Below are 16,536 nucleotides of genomic sequence, written 5' to 3'. Positions count from 1 at the left end.
TTATTTTACTAAAAATATTTTATTGTTCTTAAAACATATATTTATTATATTATCCAGTCCCATGTGCAAATTGTATACCTTCATCATATTTTTTCTTCTGTTTTGATAAATCTTTGTAAGCCTGTAATCCCAATTCTAATGCTGCTTTTTTATTGGAATATCTTTTAATATAGTCTTCAACAGCTGAAAATTCTGTTCCCTGTTCAAGTGTAATATCATGTATTTTTGTGTACAATTTTAAGAGTATATTTGCTTCTTCAATCTGAGAAGTCTCTATAAGTTCTAATAACAAATTATCTATATTTTTATTCCACACAAGAAAAAATGTGAGGGCTCCAAAATGTCTAGTAGATCTCAATAAATCAAACTTTTCATGGTCATTTACATGTTGATATGTAACTGAGACTACTCTTTGGTATTCAGGATCATTAGGTTCAAACTGCACACAAGCTCGATCAAGAATAAACTTGTATTCATAGTGTTCCAATAAATTATTAAGTAATTCTCCAAAAAACATTCTAGGGGGTTTAATATGTCTCTCCTTTTGAGGAAAATACAGTTGATTCATTCTATTTCTCAACTCCCAATCTGCTTCTCGTAATGTTCCATCTGGTTCCCTTACTACAATTATACGCTCAATATTCTTAAGTCCAAAAGTAATATCTGTAAAAACTAGTTTTGATTCTTCCAAACCTTGTAAAGCAGGATCCTCTGATAAAACATGTGTCATAGGTTTTCTAACTGCAACGACGGGAGGTATTTGTAACAACTCGTGGGACTTCTGTTTAGCTTCTTCAATAGCTTCTTTTAGCTCATCATCAGTCATAAACTTATAAATGGGATCTTCCAATCCTTTGCCTCCCAGTTTTATCTTCTGATTTACTTTAGTTAAATCGACTCTTGTAATTTCTCTAAGCAATAATTGTATATCTTTATTAAAGAATTTTGGAGCTGGATCATGTTTGATATCTGCAAATAATATACTTGTTATAACCCTAACCTGCTTCATTTTTGTATTATACCTTACCATATTCAATAGATGAATAATTTAAGAGCCTGCTATAAATTAAACAAATTTCCGTATTTGCCTTTAGTTCCGATCGAAATATATGTTTAAACAAATTCTTGGAAATATATCTTAATGCAGCCATTTCTATCTGAATTTGAATTTAGATTTTTCATAAACTCTTTTTCATAGATTTTTCATTTTTGGTTTGGTTGCTTTTTATGGTTTGGGTTTGAATCTACTTCTCTTTCTTTAATTTGACTCTTAGATAATCAAAACAGTCAATATTTCATTTCAGAAATGGGAAAGCCACAAAAAGAAGAATATTGATATTGAACTTAACCTTAACAAAATACAAAATTTATTAACAGAAAGACAGAATTTAATAAGTTTGTTTTTTTGTGAATTTCAGAATTATTGGTTTCACATTCACAATTTTGTAGATACACACAACACACATACATATATTTATATTGAACTGGACTTACAAATTACTAACATACTTTTTAAATATGTCTTTATATGATGATTATGATGTAAAAACCACAGCAACAGAAAAAGTACAAGGTTGGTCATCTGGCATTAAATTACTTCAATCACAATTACAACTTAAAAAAGCTACTGTAACTCAACCTAAAAGAGATCAACTTCGTAAGTCTGTAAGTTTAGCTCCAGTGATAGATTTAAAATCCAAACGAGATGATGATGAACTTAAATCCCTAGCAAAACCTAAGTCAGATCCTTGGCCGCCAATTTTAAGTTCAGCTGGCGATGACTTAAATATAGTAAATGAATATAATCCATCCTGGCCAAATGAGTTTGAGAAAAAAGTTAAAGAATTAAGAGAACATAGTAGAGACCGTGAAAATAGAGAACCTAGGGACAGAGATAGAACTGATAAAGAAGAAAAAAAGAAGGAGAAAAAACGTAAAAGTAGATTTGGTGATCCAGAAGAAAGTATGTCGCCACCATCAATAGTTAACTCGACACCTCAGATGAGTCAGCCACAAATTGGTAGTGGCTTTTCAGGTACTTTTAATTTATACATGGCATGCTTAATCCTTTGAATGCTGATGACGCCTAAAAATGTCATACCAGGTGTGCATGACGGCTTCAGGTATCATTTGTACAACATTCGTTTCCAATGAAAAATCAAGTTAGCACCCAGGTCACGGTAGGCATATTTTGTCAACATTGAAAGGGTTTGTTGTTGTTTCTTTGGGTTTATATGACTGCAGACACTAAATCCATTCGCCAAAATGGAAGGGATAAATATATATTTAAATTTGAATTCAGAAGTGAATAAGTCAGGTCAATGTATGAGTAGTATGGTAGAGATAATTCAGTCCTATTAGGTACCTCATATCTGTAAATATACATTTTTCCATGTGCTTAACTGGGTGTACTTTCCAATAGGTTGTTTTTAAACTAAGAGAAGTAAACTCAAAAGACAGATTCACACCCAATAATGTCACTAGAAAAATCACCAGATTCATCTTTTTTGGTTGATCATGTTGGCCTTTGACAACATTATAGGGACCTGGTAATAATATTCTGAAAATAATATTCTATAATCTTACTTAACCATTTACAAATATGTGGTGGATTTTACATTCTTTCTTTTTTTCCCTTGTTTTTATATCGATGGCTTAGTTGTGAAAACCTTGTATCTCATTTTTTTTTTTCAAAAATGACATTTTTGTGGTTTTAGTTTGAAAACCTTGTATCTCACGATTTACAAATGTTAAAAAAATTCCAAATACACTAGACTATTTTCTACAGCCGAAAAAAGAAACCACGTATATCAATAATTGCTCTCTTGATTTAGTGTGAATACCACATATATTTATAACCAAGAATTTGGTACTTAATTTGGACTGTTTATTTGAGAGATTCGACTTGCAGAAATGTTTTTTGTGAACAACAAAAGGTAGTCCAGCATATAGGCAGGGACGTATTTAGGGGTTGGCGAAAGAGGCGCCCGCCAAGTGCGCAAGAGTGAGGGGGCGCAAAATTAGCGGAAGAAAAACTTTTAGGAAATCCAATATTTTAATTTTATAAACTAAGCATTTTTCCTGCTTTCGATGAAAAAATATGATGCCGTATTCTAGCAAAATTAAAAAGATAAGAGAATACATAAATGCTGGTACGGTGTCAGTAACATTACTACTTAAATGGTCAAACCACATTTCTAATTTGAAATCCAGATTAAGTAGCGCATGTTATGCATTGAGAATTCTTTCACGTCTCTTTAATACATCAATATTAAAAACAGTATACTTTGCCCATTTTTACTCAATAGCCAAATATGGCATTGAAGTCGGGGGTTGTACCTCTGAATTAGAGCAGATATTCATACTTCAGAAAAGAGCTATTAGGATAATATATAAAATGAAATTTAGAGATTCTTATAGAGGCATCTTTAGACAAAATAATATTCTTACAATTCCTGGTCTGTATATATTTTTGTGTATAATGTATTTACGTTGCAAAATTTATGAATTCAATAAATTTCAATTTAACCATGTTTATTCAACAAGATTCAGAGACAATCACTTTATGCTTCCACAACATCGTTCAGTTTTGTTGGAAGGTAGCACACATTATGCAGCCATAAGTTTCTTTAACAAATTGCCAATAGATATACGAATGAATTTACATCAGCCAAACTTTCGGAGGTGTGTACACCAATACATTTGTGAGCTAGAGCCATGGTCTAAAAATAACTTTTAAGTATGTTTTGTCATATTTATTAATTTACATACTTTTAAGATGTACATTATATGTCTGTAACTTTGACTTGTCTCATACATGTACAATAAATTTGACTTGACTTTGACTTTGACATTATAAAAATAATTGTAATATATAAATGATTTTAAGTTTTGTTAACTGGATGGTTTGCAGCGTTGCAAGCTAATACAGGTGGCACAAGAAGCGCAGTGCGTCGAGCGGCAGAAGATAGAACTGATCATGCTCTTAGTGCGCTAGCAGCGAAGCGAAGCTGCACACAACGTCAAGTTCAGTTCAGGCTATGAATCACGGCTTGTCAGAGGAGGCAAGGGAGGCTTAGCCTCCCCATAAATTTTTTACACACGCTACACTGTTTTGTTTATTATGAATCGCGAAAACAACAAGCACTCTCACTATTATACAACGTGTAAATTCCATATTATCACTAAATATCCATACGCACGGAGCATTAGCATTATAACGCATGATTTTGTCTCAGTTTTTTTTATTATTATTGTAGGCAGGACCCTGGGTTATCCCGAGATGCATGAACGGAGCCGAGAAGTGGAGCAGCCTCCATAGCTGATGCACCGCGCAGCGCAGCAGGCGTTTAAGGAGACGCGGTCTCCTAACAGTGGCATCTACAGTGCCGTCAAACGCTGCCCGGAGATATACCAAGGGAGGCTAAGTAGCTTCTCGGCTCCGTTGCGTGCATCTCTGGACAACGAGTTTTAGGGTCCTGAACTTAGTTCTACTCCTAAAGCCTGAGAAACCCCCCGATTCAGCAGCCTCTTATCGGCCAGTATGCCTTCTGGACTGCCTTGGTAAGTTCTACGAAGGGCTTATCAAGAAGAGGCTGGAGGGCGTGTTGGAAGATCAGAGAGTGTTATCAAATCAACAATATGGATTTCGAAAAGGTAAATCGACAGTCAATGCCGCGACCTGGATAAGGGACGCGGCTAAAGCAAGTAAAAAAAGGTGGGTGGTCCTTGTTCTGTTAGACATAAAAAATGCTTTTAATTCAGCAAACTGGGGTCACATAGTAGACCGAATAGTCGAATTTGGGGCTCCAGAGTATGTGTCCAACATAATAAAGGACTACCTATCTGAAAGAACCGTATGCATATCGAAGAAAAAGAAGAAAGAAATGACCGCAGGTGTACCCCAGGGGTCAGTCCTGGGACCCTTACTTTGGAATATACTATACAACGGGGTACTAGAAGTAAACAGGCAGAGAGGAGTGAGAGCGATTGCATACGCGGACGACCTAGCCTTACTGATCGAAGACGACATGAATAGGGGAATAATACAAAAAGTAAACGAAGCAATACAGAAGACCGCAGATTGGATAGAGAGAAATGATCTAAAGTTAGCAGTAGAGAAGACAGAATCCATTATCTTGAGGGGACCAAGAAAGAGAGATGACATAATATTTGGATATAAAGGCTCTTAATAAGACCCCAAAAGACGGTTAAGTACCTCGGAATTATTTTTGACGACAAGCTTAAATTTGGACAACATGTACAAGAAGCATGTCGGAAGGCAGAAGAAAGGACCTCTATACTAAATAAATTTATGCCAAATATAGGGGGTCCTGGATCCCAGAAGAGAATAGTGATGGCACAATCCATCTTATCCATAGTTTTATACGGAGCCCCAGTGTGGCACGAGGTCCTTCGAATGAAAAAGTATAAAGACGTGCTTCTTAGGACACAAAGGAAACCTCTGATCAGGGTGTGCAGCGCGTACAGAACCGTATCAACCATTGCCTTACAGGTGGTGGCTGGGTCTGTACCGGTGCACATCCTGGCCAGAGAAAGAGTCCGAATGTACCAGAGGGGCAACGGGGCAATAGGTTCAGGTCCACAAGAAAGGAAAAGAAGTCTAGAGATGTGGCAGAGGGAATGGGCAGCCGAAGTCGAGAAGGCGGCCTGGACGAGATCCCTGATTCCAGATGTGGTGAGGTGGTACGAGTGCCGGCATCGGCGCGTCAGCTATTATTTCACACAATTTTTGACGGGACATGGATCGTTCAGGAAGTTTACTCATCATATAGGGAAAACCGTGGACGATCTATGCCCTGAGTGTGGAGTAGTGGATGACGCGCAGCATGTCGTCTTCGTGTGCCCTGCATACCAGGCGGGACGTACCGAGCTGCAGCTGGGACTGGGATCCCCTCTAGGCGAGCCTCACGAGCTAATTGATAAAGCTATCAATAGCAAGAGAGACTTCGACCTGATCATTGCTTTTGTCACGAAGACAATGAAGCACAAAGAGGAGAAAGAGAGGCGACTGCAAGCGGGATGACCGTCTATTTATTTATTTTTTAACGTTTTTATTTTTGTGTCGCAGATGGCAGCCAGTGGGGGGAGGATCCTTTACATCCAACCTGCGCTGTCTGTCTTATTTTAACTAGTTTTACTTATTTATTTATTTTATCTTGTTTTATCTCCTTATTTACTTCTTCAATCTTATTTATACAATATTTATCATTTTAAATCAATTTTATTACTCAAATGTGTTGCGTGTTGTAAGCGGTAGTCAGCAGGGGGAGGACCTTTTACATCTAACCCATGCTGACCGCCTTTTTATTGTTTTGTTTACTTTCTGTTTTGTCTTGTTTTTTTAGTCTGTTTTTTGTTTTGTATCAGGTAGTGGGGGAGGATTTTTACACCCAACCTCACTGACTGCTTCCTTTTTAACTGTAGAATGAATGGGTATGAGTGTGAGTGCGAATTGATGAAAGCACGAATGTTTGGAGTTGCTCGTAACTGTCGACTGGTATCCTTTTGCTAGTTCATGTTTGATTGGGGGCACCCCGGTCGCCCCACCCGCACATGGGCTGCACGGGACGGTCGTCTTCACCGACCGGTCTTTGTGCGGGGTGTGTACGGGACGAGGCGGCTGGGTGGCCGCTTAATCTACGGAGTGCACGCAGAGGGTGCCCGGGGGGAGTTATGAGTAAGGTCGACGGGTCAGACATGCTCGCCAAGAGCGGTTCCAGACCTGTCGGCTGGAGGAAGAGGAGGTGAGTTTAGTCGGTAGGCGGTTCGGCACGGTGAAGCGTGACGGATCGAATCCGACACACCTGGGACACCTTCCCAGACGGTCTTTTGAAGATTCTCACCTCCCAAAAAAAAGGGTCCTGACTAAAAATAATGAAAAAGCTAAAAGTGCGAATTTTGTTATGAAATTTGGTATGTGGGGTTAGACTAATATTTGGAACAACTTGTTCAAATAACTTTTTCCGATATCTGTAACGCACAGCAAAATATCGGTAATTTATCGTGTTTTTGAAGTCGCAGTAGGCCGCGTTTAGAATTAAAAACATTCAGTTGAGTATCTTAAAAAATGTAAAGCTTCATCCTGTATGGACTGCAAAACTTCAAATCTGTATTTATTTTGATATGCATATCTACTTACAAAGATGGGATTGTTAACAAATAAACGACACAAACTTTGGTATTAAACTTTTACAATTAGACTAACTATTTTTAAAATATGATATCATGAAATTATGAATTATGATGATATTATGAAATGTAAATAAAAAATGGGGCCCTAAATTACAATTTTTAACGCATGTTTTTGCTAGTGCAAATTTGTCTAAATATTTTACAGGTAGGTATAGCCTCCCCTATTGTAAAAATCACGAGCCGCCACTGCGGCTCGTGAGTTGTGAAGAAGACGTAGACTTGCGACTGATAGTTCTCTTGCTCGAAATATTTGTGAGATATTTAGAAGAAGTCGCTATTGTATTAGTACTCTATTTGTGCTATCTTTGACTGTAGGTACTCCAGACGTTTCGCATTCTGAACAAACGAGTCAAGTCATAAAAGATACATTGATTTCTCTAGTGGTCAGGCTCAAATCGTGGAGAGTTTTGTTGATTTTATTATTAGCCACAGCCACAAGAAAACTGGTGAAGGAATCTCAAATGAAATTCTAACAAAATTGAAAGAAGATGGATTGGACGTAAATGATTGTCGTGGCCAAGGCTTCGATAACGGATCGAACATGGCAGGAATTTACAACAGCGTACAAGCTCACATTGACAACATCAATGACTTAGCTAGATTTATGCCATGTGCCGCGCACAGCTTGAATTTGGTTGGTGTTCATGCAGCAGAAGTATCCCCAATTGATGATCACTTTTTTGGTATTGTACAGAGTATATTCTGTTTTGCCAGTGGTTCAACGATGCGATGGGAATGTTTTAACAAGTATTTGGGTAGCACTCTGAAGGTACATAGTTACACACGATGGTCATCAAAAAGACAAACCATCACTTCTATTGAGAAAAACATTAAGGGATTATACACTGCTCTAAAGGAGATGACCAACAATCATGAATGGAATAATGAAACTGTTTTTGGGGCTTCAAGCATAATCAAAAACATTGATTTTAAGTTGATCTGCCTCCTCTATTTGTAGTCTGAAATATTAATATCAATTTATTGTACAAACAAGTCATTACAAGCTAAAGACACGTCTCTTGACATTGCATCAAAACTGTTGAATGGCCTGTCCAAGAAGATTAAGAAACAGCGTGATGATGATGTGGATGATATAATTTCCAAAGCTGTATCAACATGTGATGAAATTAGCATTGAGAGTTCATTTCCAAATACACTAACTTAAGAGAGTTAAAGCCTTATCATCAGAAATGACCATGGATGAGAGCTGCCTCATACCTCAAAGACAAAGAATTCCAACGAGAATGTTTTTTGGTTTATGACAAATTAATAACCGAAATGAGTAAAAGATCATAGGCCTACACAAAAGTTTCAAATGATTTTGGATTCTTATCAGGGTCTTTTTTTTTGTTTGTTTTATGGCATAGACTTGGGTGTCAATTAGCCAGTCACAACTTTTTGTTTTCTATTCATACATAGAGAAGGCAATGAGGTCCTTAGAGTTGGATAGCAAACTCTTCCACAGCTCTCTACTCAGTTCAAAAGCGGGGTGTAGCGATGGATCGCCTCCATGTGGTGCACCCTGGGTAACGCCAAATGATCCATCCTCCCAATCCTAAGGTGTAACACCATCGTGCCGACGGGATGCATGGTACAGGGAGTAAAGTGTATCTAAAGCGATGCCCTAGAGAGATGGCGAACTCTGGGGGATTATAGCCTTAGCACGGTAAGGCCGCACTGCCGTGCCTGACAGCAATTCGTCCCAACTCGTGGGAACAAATATGGAGAACGAGATTGAAAAAACAAACACAAAAACGGGAACGGACACAGAGGTGACTTCAGTCGTGGATTCTGTATCTGTCCCAAATACTGAGCCAGAAGTTGTTCCAAGCGGAACAGACTCTGCACAAAGTAGCAAAAAACGCCTTTCTGGAGCTCAAAAAAGAAAGATGACGAAAAAGGCAAAAATGGCTGCTGGAACATGGACCACAGCAAATCCCCATAAAAACAAAACGGGAGTACTGGTAAAACCCGAGGGTAAAAAGAGACCGCGGGAGAATACCATTACCCCCCCGCAACAAAGGGTTGCTAAGAGACCAAGGAGCTCTCATGAGCAGACTAGGTCATACAGCAATGTCACAAAAGTATTCAGGATAGCGGTGGCACACAGGCACCATCCGGATACTCAACTAGATCAGGCTCACGCAGACCTGATCATCAACAAACTAAAGCTAGCAGTGGATGAGGCTCCTGTTGAAAGTCAAAATCAACTGCTACAGTTCCATAAAACATCGTTTAGCGCAGGTACTCTGTGGGTAAACTGTGCTAACGAACATACCAAAAAATGGACCACTGAGGTGGTAAGGACTATGGAGGGCCTGTGGGAAGGAGTCGACTTAAATGTGGTCGATCCCAGCCACATGCCAAAACGCCCTATGGTCCTCGCCCGCATCCCCGAGAAAGAGGCTGAAGAATCAACAGTCAGAACCCGTTTAGAGAGGCAAAATAAAGACCTTAAGACGGAAGACTGGTTGTTGAAAAATCGGAAGGTCGGAGAGGACATGCAAATCCTCGTATACACGATCGACGAGGTCTCCTATAAAACATTGAAGGCTGCAAATTTCAAGGCGTATTACAGACTTGAAAAGATATCCTTCAAAACCATCAGAGGCATTGATGGCTCCAATCAGAATCCTGCAAGCGAATCTCCAGCATAGTAAGTCAGCTTCGGCAGAACTTACTGTCGCCATGAGAAGGTTTGATGTAGCCTTGATACAAGAACCCTGGGTTTACAAGGGCAAAATAAGAGGTCTATCGGGTATTGGTGGAGAGCTTATATATAGCCGATCTGCCGATGTCCCGAGAACTTGCATAATAGTCAAACGAAACATCAAAACACTGCCGTTGATAAATCACTGTTCCAGGGATTTAACCACGGTAAAGATGAAGATCATAGATGGAGGAGGGGTGAAGCAGATAGTTTTCGGATCAGCATACCTCCCATATGATGATCCCGAACAACCACCATCAAGGGAATTGGAGCAGCTAGTGAGAGATTGCAGGAAAAATGGATTGCAATTGATCATTGGCTGTGATGCGAATGCGCACCATCTGACTTGGGGCAGTACAAACACCAATGCAAGAGGTGAGTCAGTACTACAGTTTATAATGCAACATAATTTAGACATATTAAACGTAGGAAACAAACCAACCTTCGTGACTTCACGACGGAAGGAGGTGATTGATATAACAGTTGCCACGACTAACGTGGCTAGAACTGTGAAAAACTGGCATGTGTCAGATGAGGTGTCCTTTTCAGACCATCGACACATTTGTTTTGAAATGACAGGCAATGAGCTTATCAAGGAAACTTATCGTAATCCTCGTAAAACAAACTGGGAAGCATATCAAGCAGACATAGAATATAGCTTAGGCAGGATTAACGGGAAGATAAGGCATACATTGGACCTAGACATGGCTGCCGAACAATTTCAAGAGATTGTCACGTCAGCGTTCGAAGACAACTGTCCGGAGATAGTCAGGAATTCCAACAGGAAAGTTCCCTGGTGGAATCATAATCTTGCAAATCAAAGGACAGAGGTTAGACGAAAATTTAATTTCGCCAAAAGGTCAGGCGAGTGGGGCGATTATCGCAAAGCTCTGACTGACTACAATAAGGAACTGAGAAGGGCAAAAAGAGAATCGTGGAGAAGGCATTGTGAAGAGATAGAAGGGACTTCAGAAATGGCAAGGCTCCATAAAGTTCTCTCAAAGGACCCTCAGATAAGTATTCCCTCGCTCCAAAAAGAGTCAGGTGAATACACTCAGAATGGTGAAGACACCCTGAAAGAGCTTTTCAGGGTGCACTTTCCTGAGTCTGAGACAAAACTGATACCACTAGACACATGGCAAACCGGACTGGATATCATGAATTATGGTTCTAGGGAAAACTGGCATGTGGCAAAAGAAGTTATAAACCAGGACAAAATCAAATGGGCAATAAACTCATTCGAGCCATATAAATCACCGGGTCCGGACGGGATTTATCCAATACTTCTACAGAAGGGAAACGACCTTCTTTTCAAAAAATTGTGTAAGATACTGCAGGCTAGTTTAGGGCTGGGGTACATACCAAAAGCATGGAGGCTGATAAGGGTGGCTTGTATACCCAAACCTGGCAAAATCGGACAGGAAAGGGCCAAGTCTCTGCGGCCATTAAGTCTGATGTCATTCGTACTGAAGACCTTAGAAAAACTGCTCGATAGGCATATCAGGGATGGTGTATTGGTTGAAAGTCCGATACATCGGGGACAATATGCATATCGAGTGGGAGTCTCCACAGAAACGGCACTGCACCATCTTGTACAGAGAGTGGAGTACGTTCTAGAAAACCAAGAGGTGATGTTGGGTGCATTTCTCGATATTGAGGGAGCATTTGACAACACCTCTTACGAAGCGATCACAAGGGCGATCCGTCTAAAAGGAATAGACGAAACAAGCTGTAGATGGATAGACTGCATGCTGAGAAACCGTGTGATATATGCTACGTTGCTAGGGGATACAGTGTCAGCTCAGGTAGCCAGAGGCTGCCCACAGGGGGGAGTCTTATCTCCTCTATTGTGGAATCTGGTCATGGATGGCCTGATAGCTAGACTCGACAACGATAGGCATCACGTCCTGGGCTATGCGGATGACCTAGTCATCTTAGCCCACGGAAAATTTAATGGTACAGTCAGAGATCGAATGCAACACGCTCTGACAGTAGTTACAGAATGGACTTCAAATGTAGGGCTTAACATCAGTCCTCTAAAGTCCAAAATCATGAAATTTACTAAAAGAAGGAATTCAGAGGAATTGGGTCCTCTAAGTCTAAATGGTATACATTTAAATCTGGTGAGTGAAGTAAAGTATCTCGGGATAATATTAGACTCAAGACTTACTTGGAATCAGCAGATAGAAAGAATAACGAAGAGAGCGGTATCTACGTTAATGGTAGCCAGACGTACTCATGGAAAAATGTGGGGTTTGAGACCAGACATGGTATATTGGACTTATAACATGGTAGTAAAACCCACAATTACATATGCATCAGTGGTATGGTGGCCAAAAGTGCAGCAAAAAAAGTGCCATCATCAAATTAAGCAAGGTGCAAAGACTTGCTTGTCTCGGGATCACGGGGGCTATGAGGGGCACACCTACGGCAGCTATGGAGGCACTACTGGATCTCCCTCCTTTACATATAACAATAAGAGGTGGGGCGAGAATGGGCTATTATAGACTGCGAGAAAACCTGAGCAACGTACCAGTTAAATCAGGACATAGTAAAATAACGAATGAAATTAATGATGCCGAATGGATGATGATTTCTGACCATATGACATCAAGATATATGCCTGAAGTACCTTTTCAAGTGGACATTTGCCCACGAGACGAATGGGACAGAGGAAACTCTCGACCCAGACTGCAGGGTTGCACCTGGTATACGGACGGGTCTAAAACTGCAGACGGTTCGGGCGCAGGAATATTCTATAGTGGTGGAAATTTCAACATTTCTATTCCACTGGGAGAATGTACCTCCGTATTTCAGACAGAGATTTTTGCAATCTTGCAGTGTGCAAGAGAAAACAACCTGAGGGCATTCGAACTGCAGCGGGTTAACATATGCACAGATAGCCAAGCAGCCATTGGGGCTCTTATAAGCCCTAAGGTGAACTCTAGGCTGGTGTGGGAATGTCGACAAGAACTTGATAGACTGGCACAACATAACAGTGTTATACTGGTATGGGTTCCAGGTCATCGGGGCATATACGGCAATGAAAGAGCTGATGCACTTGCCAAGAGAGCATCAGCTACAAAATACCTGGGTCCAGAGCCGGCCGTGGGAGTGCCAAAAAGCACCGTCCGCGAACGAAAAAAAGCCTGGATCCGAAGCCAACACAACTCACACTGGGAGAGTGTACCCGGTCAAACACATGGCAAGATGTATATCGGACGGACATGCGCTAGTAGAGCTGAGTTACTGCTGAAAACAAGCAGGAATCAGCTCAGAGTCATAACAGGTTTCCTCACTGGACATGCGCCAGTTAAGGGTCACCTGCATACAATGGGGCTGTTTCATGGAGACTTGAGCTGCAGACTCTGTAACAGAGAACCTGAAACAGTCAACCATATTTTGCATGACTGTGAGGCATTGGATCGGAGGCGGCAAACACTTTTCGGAGACATCGAAATGACTCCAAAATTATATGGCACCCACCCACTAGACCTGTACAAGCTGGTACAGGGTTCCAGAATTCTGGAATGGGTTTCATAAACAATGGAAGATGTACAATAAGCCAAGTGGCTGCAGTACAACCGGTTCGCAACAGACGGCTTCCAGGAAAAAAAAAAAAAAAAAGGTCGACGGGTCAGACATGCTCGCCAAGAGCGGTTCCAGACCTGTCGGCTGGAGGAAGAGGAGGTGAGTTTAGTCGGTAGGCGGTTCGGCACGGTGAAGCGTGACGGATCGAATCCGACACACCTGGGACACCTTCCCAGACGGTCTTTTGAAGATTCTCACCTCCCAAAAAAAAAAGGGTCCTGACTAAAAATAATGAAAAAGCTAAAAGTGCGAATTTTGTTATGAAATTTGGTATGTGGGGTTAGACTAATATTTGGAACAACTTGTTCAAATAACTTTTTCCGATATCTGTAACGCACAGCAAAATATCGGTAATTTATCGTGTTTTTGAAGTCGCAGTAGGCCGCGTTTAGAATTAAAAACATTCAGTTGAGTATCTTAAAAAATGTAAAGCTTCATCCTGTATGGACTGCAAAACTTCAAATCTGTATTTATTTTGATATGCATATCTACTTACAAAGATGGGATTGTTAACAAATAAACGACACAAACTTTGGTATTAAACTTTTACAATTAGACTAACTATTTTTAAAATATGATATCATGAAATTATGAATTATGATGATATTATGAAATGTAAATAAAAAATGGGGCCCTAAATTACATTTTTTAGCGCATGTTTTTGCTAGTGCAAATTTGTCTAAATATTTTACAGGTAGGTATAGCCTCCCCTATTGTAAAAATCACGAGCCGCCACTGCGGCTCGTGAGTTGTGAAGAAGACGTAGACTTGCGACTGATAGTTCTCTTGCTCGAAATATTTGTGAGATATTTAGAAGAAGTCGCTATTGTATTAGTACTCTATTTGTGCTATCTTTGACTGTAGGTACTCCAGACGTTTCGCATTCTGAACAAACGAGTCAAGTCATAAAAGATACATTGATTTCTCTAGTGGTCAGGCTCAAATCGTGGAGAGTTTTGTTGATTTTATTATTAGCCACAGCCACAAGAAAACTGGTGAAGGAATCTCAAATGAAATTCTAACAAAATTGAAAGAAGATGGATTGGACGTAAATGATTGTCGTGGCCAAGGCTTCGATAACGGATCGAACATAGCAGGAATTTACAACAGCGTACAAGCTCACATTGACAACATCAATGACTTAGCTAGATTTATGCCATGTGCCGCGCACAGCTTGAATTTGGTTGGTGTTCATGCAGCAGAAGTATCCCCAATTGATGATCACTTTTTTGGTATTGTACAGAGTATATTCTGTTTTGCCAGTGGTTCAACGATGCGATGGGAATGTTTTAACAAGTATTTGGGTAGCACTCTGAAGGTACATAGTTACACACGATGGTCATCAAAAAGACAAACCATCACTTCTATTGAGAAAAACATTAAGGGATTATACACTGCTCTAAAGGAGATGACCAACAATCATGAATGGAATAATGAAACTGTTTTTGGGGCTTCAAGCATAATCAAAAACATTGATTTTAAGTTTATCTGCCTCCTCTATTTGTAGTCTGAAATATTAATATCAATTTATTGTACAAACAAGTCATTACAAGCTAAAGACACGTCTCTTGACATTGCATCAAAACTGTTGAATGGCCTGTCCAAGAAGATTAAGAAACAGCGTGATGATGATGTGGATGATATAATTTCCAAAGCTGTATCAACATGTGATGAAATTAGCATTGAGAGTTCATTTCCAAATACACTAACTTAAGAGAGTTAAAGCCTTATCATCAGAAATGACCATGGATGAGAGCTGCCTCATACCTCAAAGACAAAGAATTCCAACGAGAATGTTTTTTGGTTTATGACAAATTAATAACCGAAATGAGTAAAAGATCATAGGCCTACACAAAAGTTTCAAATGATTTTGGATTCTTATCAGGGTCTTTTTTTTTTGTTTGTTTTATAGCATAGACTTGGGTGTCAATTAGCCAGTCACAACTTTTTGTTTTCTATTCATACATAGAGAAGGCAATGAGGTCCTTAGAGTTGGATAGCAAACTCTTCCACAGCTCTCTACTCAGTTCAAAAGCTGCAGCTGGCCGCTATGGACTGTCCAAGTTGCTCACCACATTTTTCCATTATACATCTTCTTCTTTTTTCATATGAACATAATATATCAAATTATCAGGATTAAAAGTTTAGAGGTTAATTTTAGTTTCACAGATAAATTTCATCAAACAATCATATATATTTTTGCTATTCAGAGACAATAGATGGGATACATTGAAAGGTAGAAAAACATTCCATCCCATCCAATGGCACTACAGCCCAAATCGAGCCTTGGCCTCCTTCAATAAGCTTCTCCAATCATTTCGATTTACCGCTGTTCTTTTCCATGAACGCGTTCCCAGAAAGTTCCTGGCATCCTCATCGACTTCGTCTTCCCATCTCTTTTTAGGTCTTCCAACAGGTCTTCTTCCCTGCATTCTTGCATTCAGCAATTTTCTGGGGATTCTACTCTCCTGCATGCGGACCACGTGCCCTGCCCACCGTAATCTCTGCAGTTTAGTGTGTTGTGCTAGAGTTGGTTCGCTATATTGCTCGTATATTTCTCTATTATACCTAATTCGCCAGTTGTTATTTTCACTTATTGGGCCCAATATCCTACGTAATACTTTTCTTTCAAACACATCTAATGCATTGGCAGATTTTTGTGTCACCACCCATGTTTCGCAGCCATAACTTACTATGGGCCTGATTATTGTTTTATATACCCGGAGTTTTGTTTTCCGGTGTACGTCTCGCGATTTGAATATGTGGCCCATCGCAAAATAGGCTTTATTTGCCAGCACAAGCCTTCTATTTATTTCCGGTTCTTCTTCATTGCTTGCAACCAGATCCATTCCTAGGTACGTAAATCTATTCACATGTTCTATATCGTCAATAAAGTGTTGTTGCGCCGGTCTATTTGATCTGGTTTGTATGAGTAGTTTTGTTTTATTTGTGTTTATTGCTAGCCCTACTGCTTCTGCACTCTGTTTCAACTCAACGTAGGTTTCTTCCGCTGCATTCAT

General features: G+C 39.8%; 2 protein-coding genes across 2 annotated transcripts in view; one reads left to right on the top strand and one right to left on the bottom strand.

Annotated features, from left to right (window-relative positions):
• Positions 1-1,267, bottom strand: LOC114337782 (28S ribosomal protein S22, mitochondrial). The gene is made up of 2 exons (XM_028288316.2): positions 1,028-1,267; positions 1-969 (listed from the first exon to the last, which is right to left on the bottom strand). Exons 1-2 carry the CDS (start codon positions 1,149-1,151, stop codon positions 50-52), a joined length of 1,044 nt encoding a protein of 347 aa, XP_028144117.1. The 5' UTR covers positions 1,152-1,267; the 3' UTR covers positions 1-49.
• A 55-nt stretch (positions 1,268-1,322) lies between these two features.
• Positions 1,323-16,536, top strand: part of LOC114337780 (splicing factor 45) — a 56,179-nt gene continuing 40,965 nt past the window's right edge. The window contains exon 1 of the mRNA XM_028288315.2: positions 1,323-2,035. Coding sequence (XP_028144116.1) covers positions 1,519-2,035 — 517 coding nt within the window. The 5' untranslated portion in view covers positions 1,323-1,518. The remainder of the gene's footprint in view (positions 2,036-16,536) is intronic.

This window comes from Diabrotica virgifera, chromosome 7, assembly GCF_917563875.1.
Source record: "Diabrotica virgifera virgifera chromosome 7, PGI_DIABVI_V3a".
Classification (NCBI taxonomy): domain Eukaryota; kingdom Metazoa; phylum Arthropoda; class Insecta; order Coleoptera; family Chrysomelidae; genus Diabrotica; species Diabrotica virgifera.
The sequence above is the reverse complement of the archived record's forward strand: the minus strand, read 5'-3'. Positions and strand labels throughout refer to the sequence as shown.

Bases quoted from the DNA above. Each gene is read 5' to 3' on its own strand.
- LOC114337782 (XM_028288316.2), bottom strand. From the start codon at position 1,151: ATGGCTGCATTAAGATATATTTCCAAGAATTTGTTTAAACATATATTT. The intron at 970-1,027 runs GTAAGGTATAAT...TATTATTTGCAG, and splicing joins TTATTCATCTATTGAATATG to ATATCAAACATGATCCAGCT.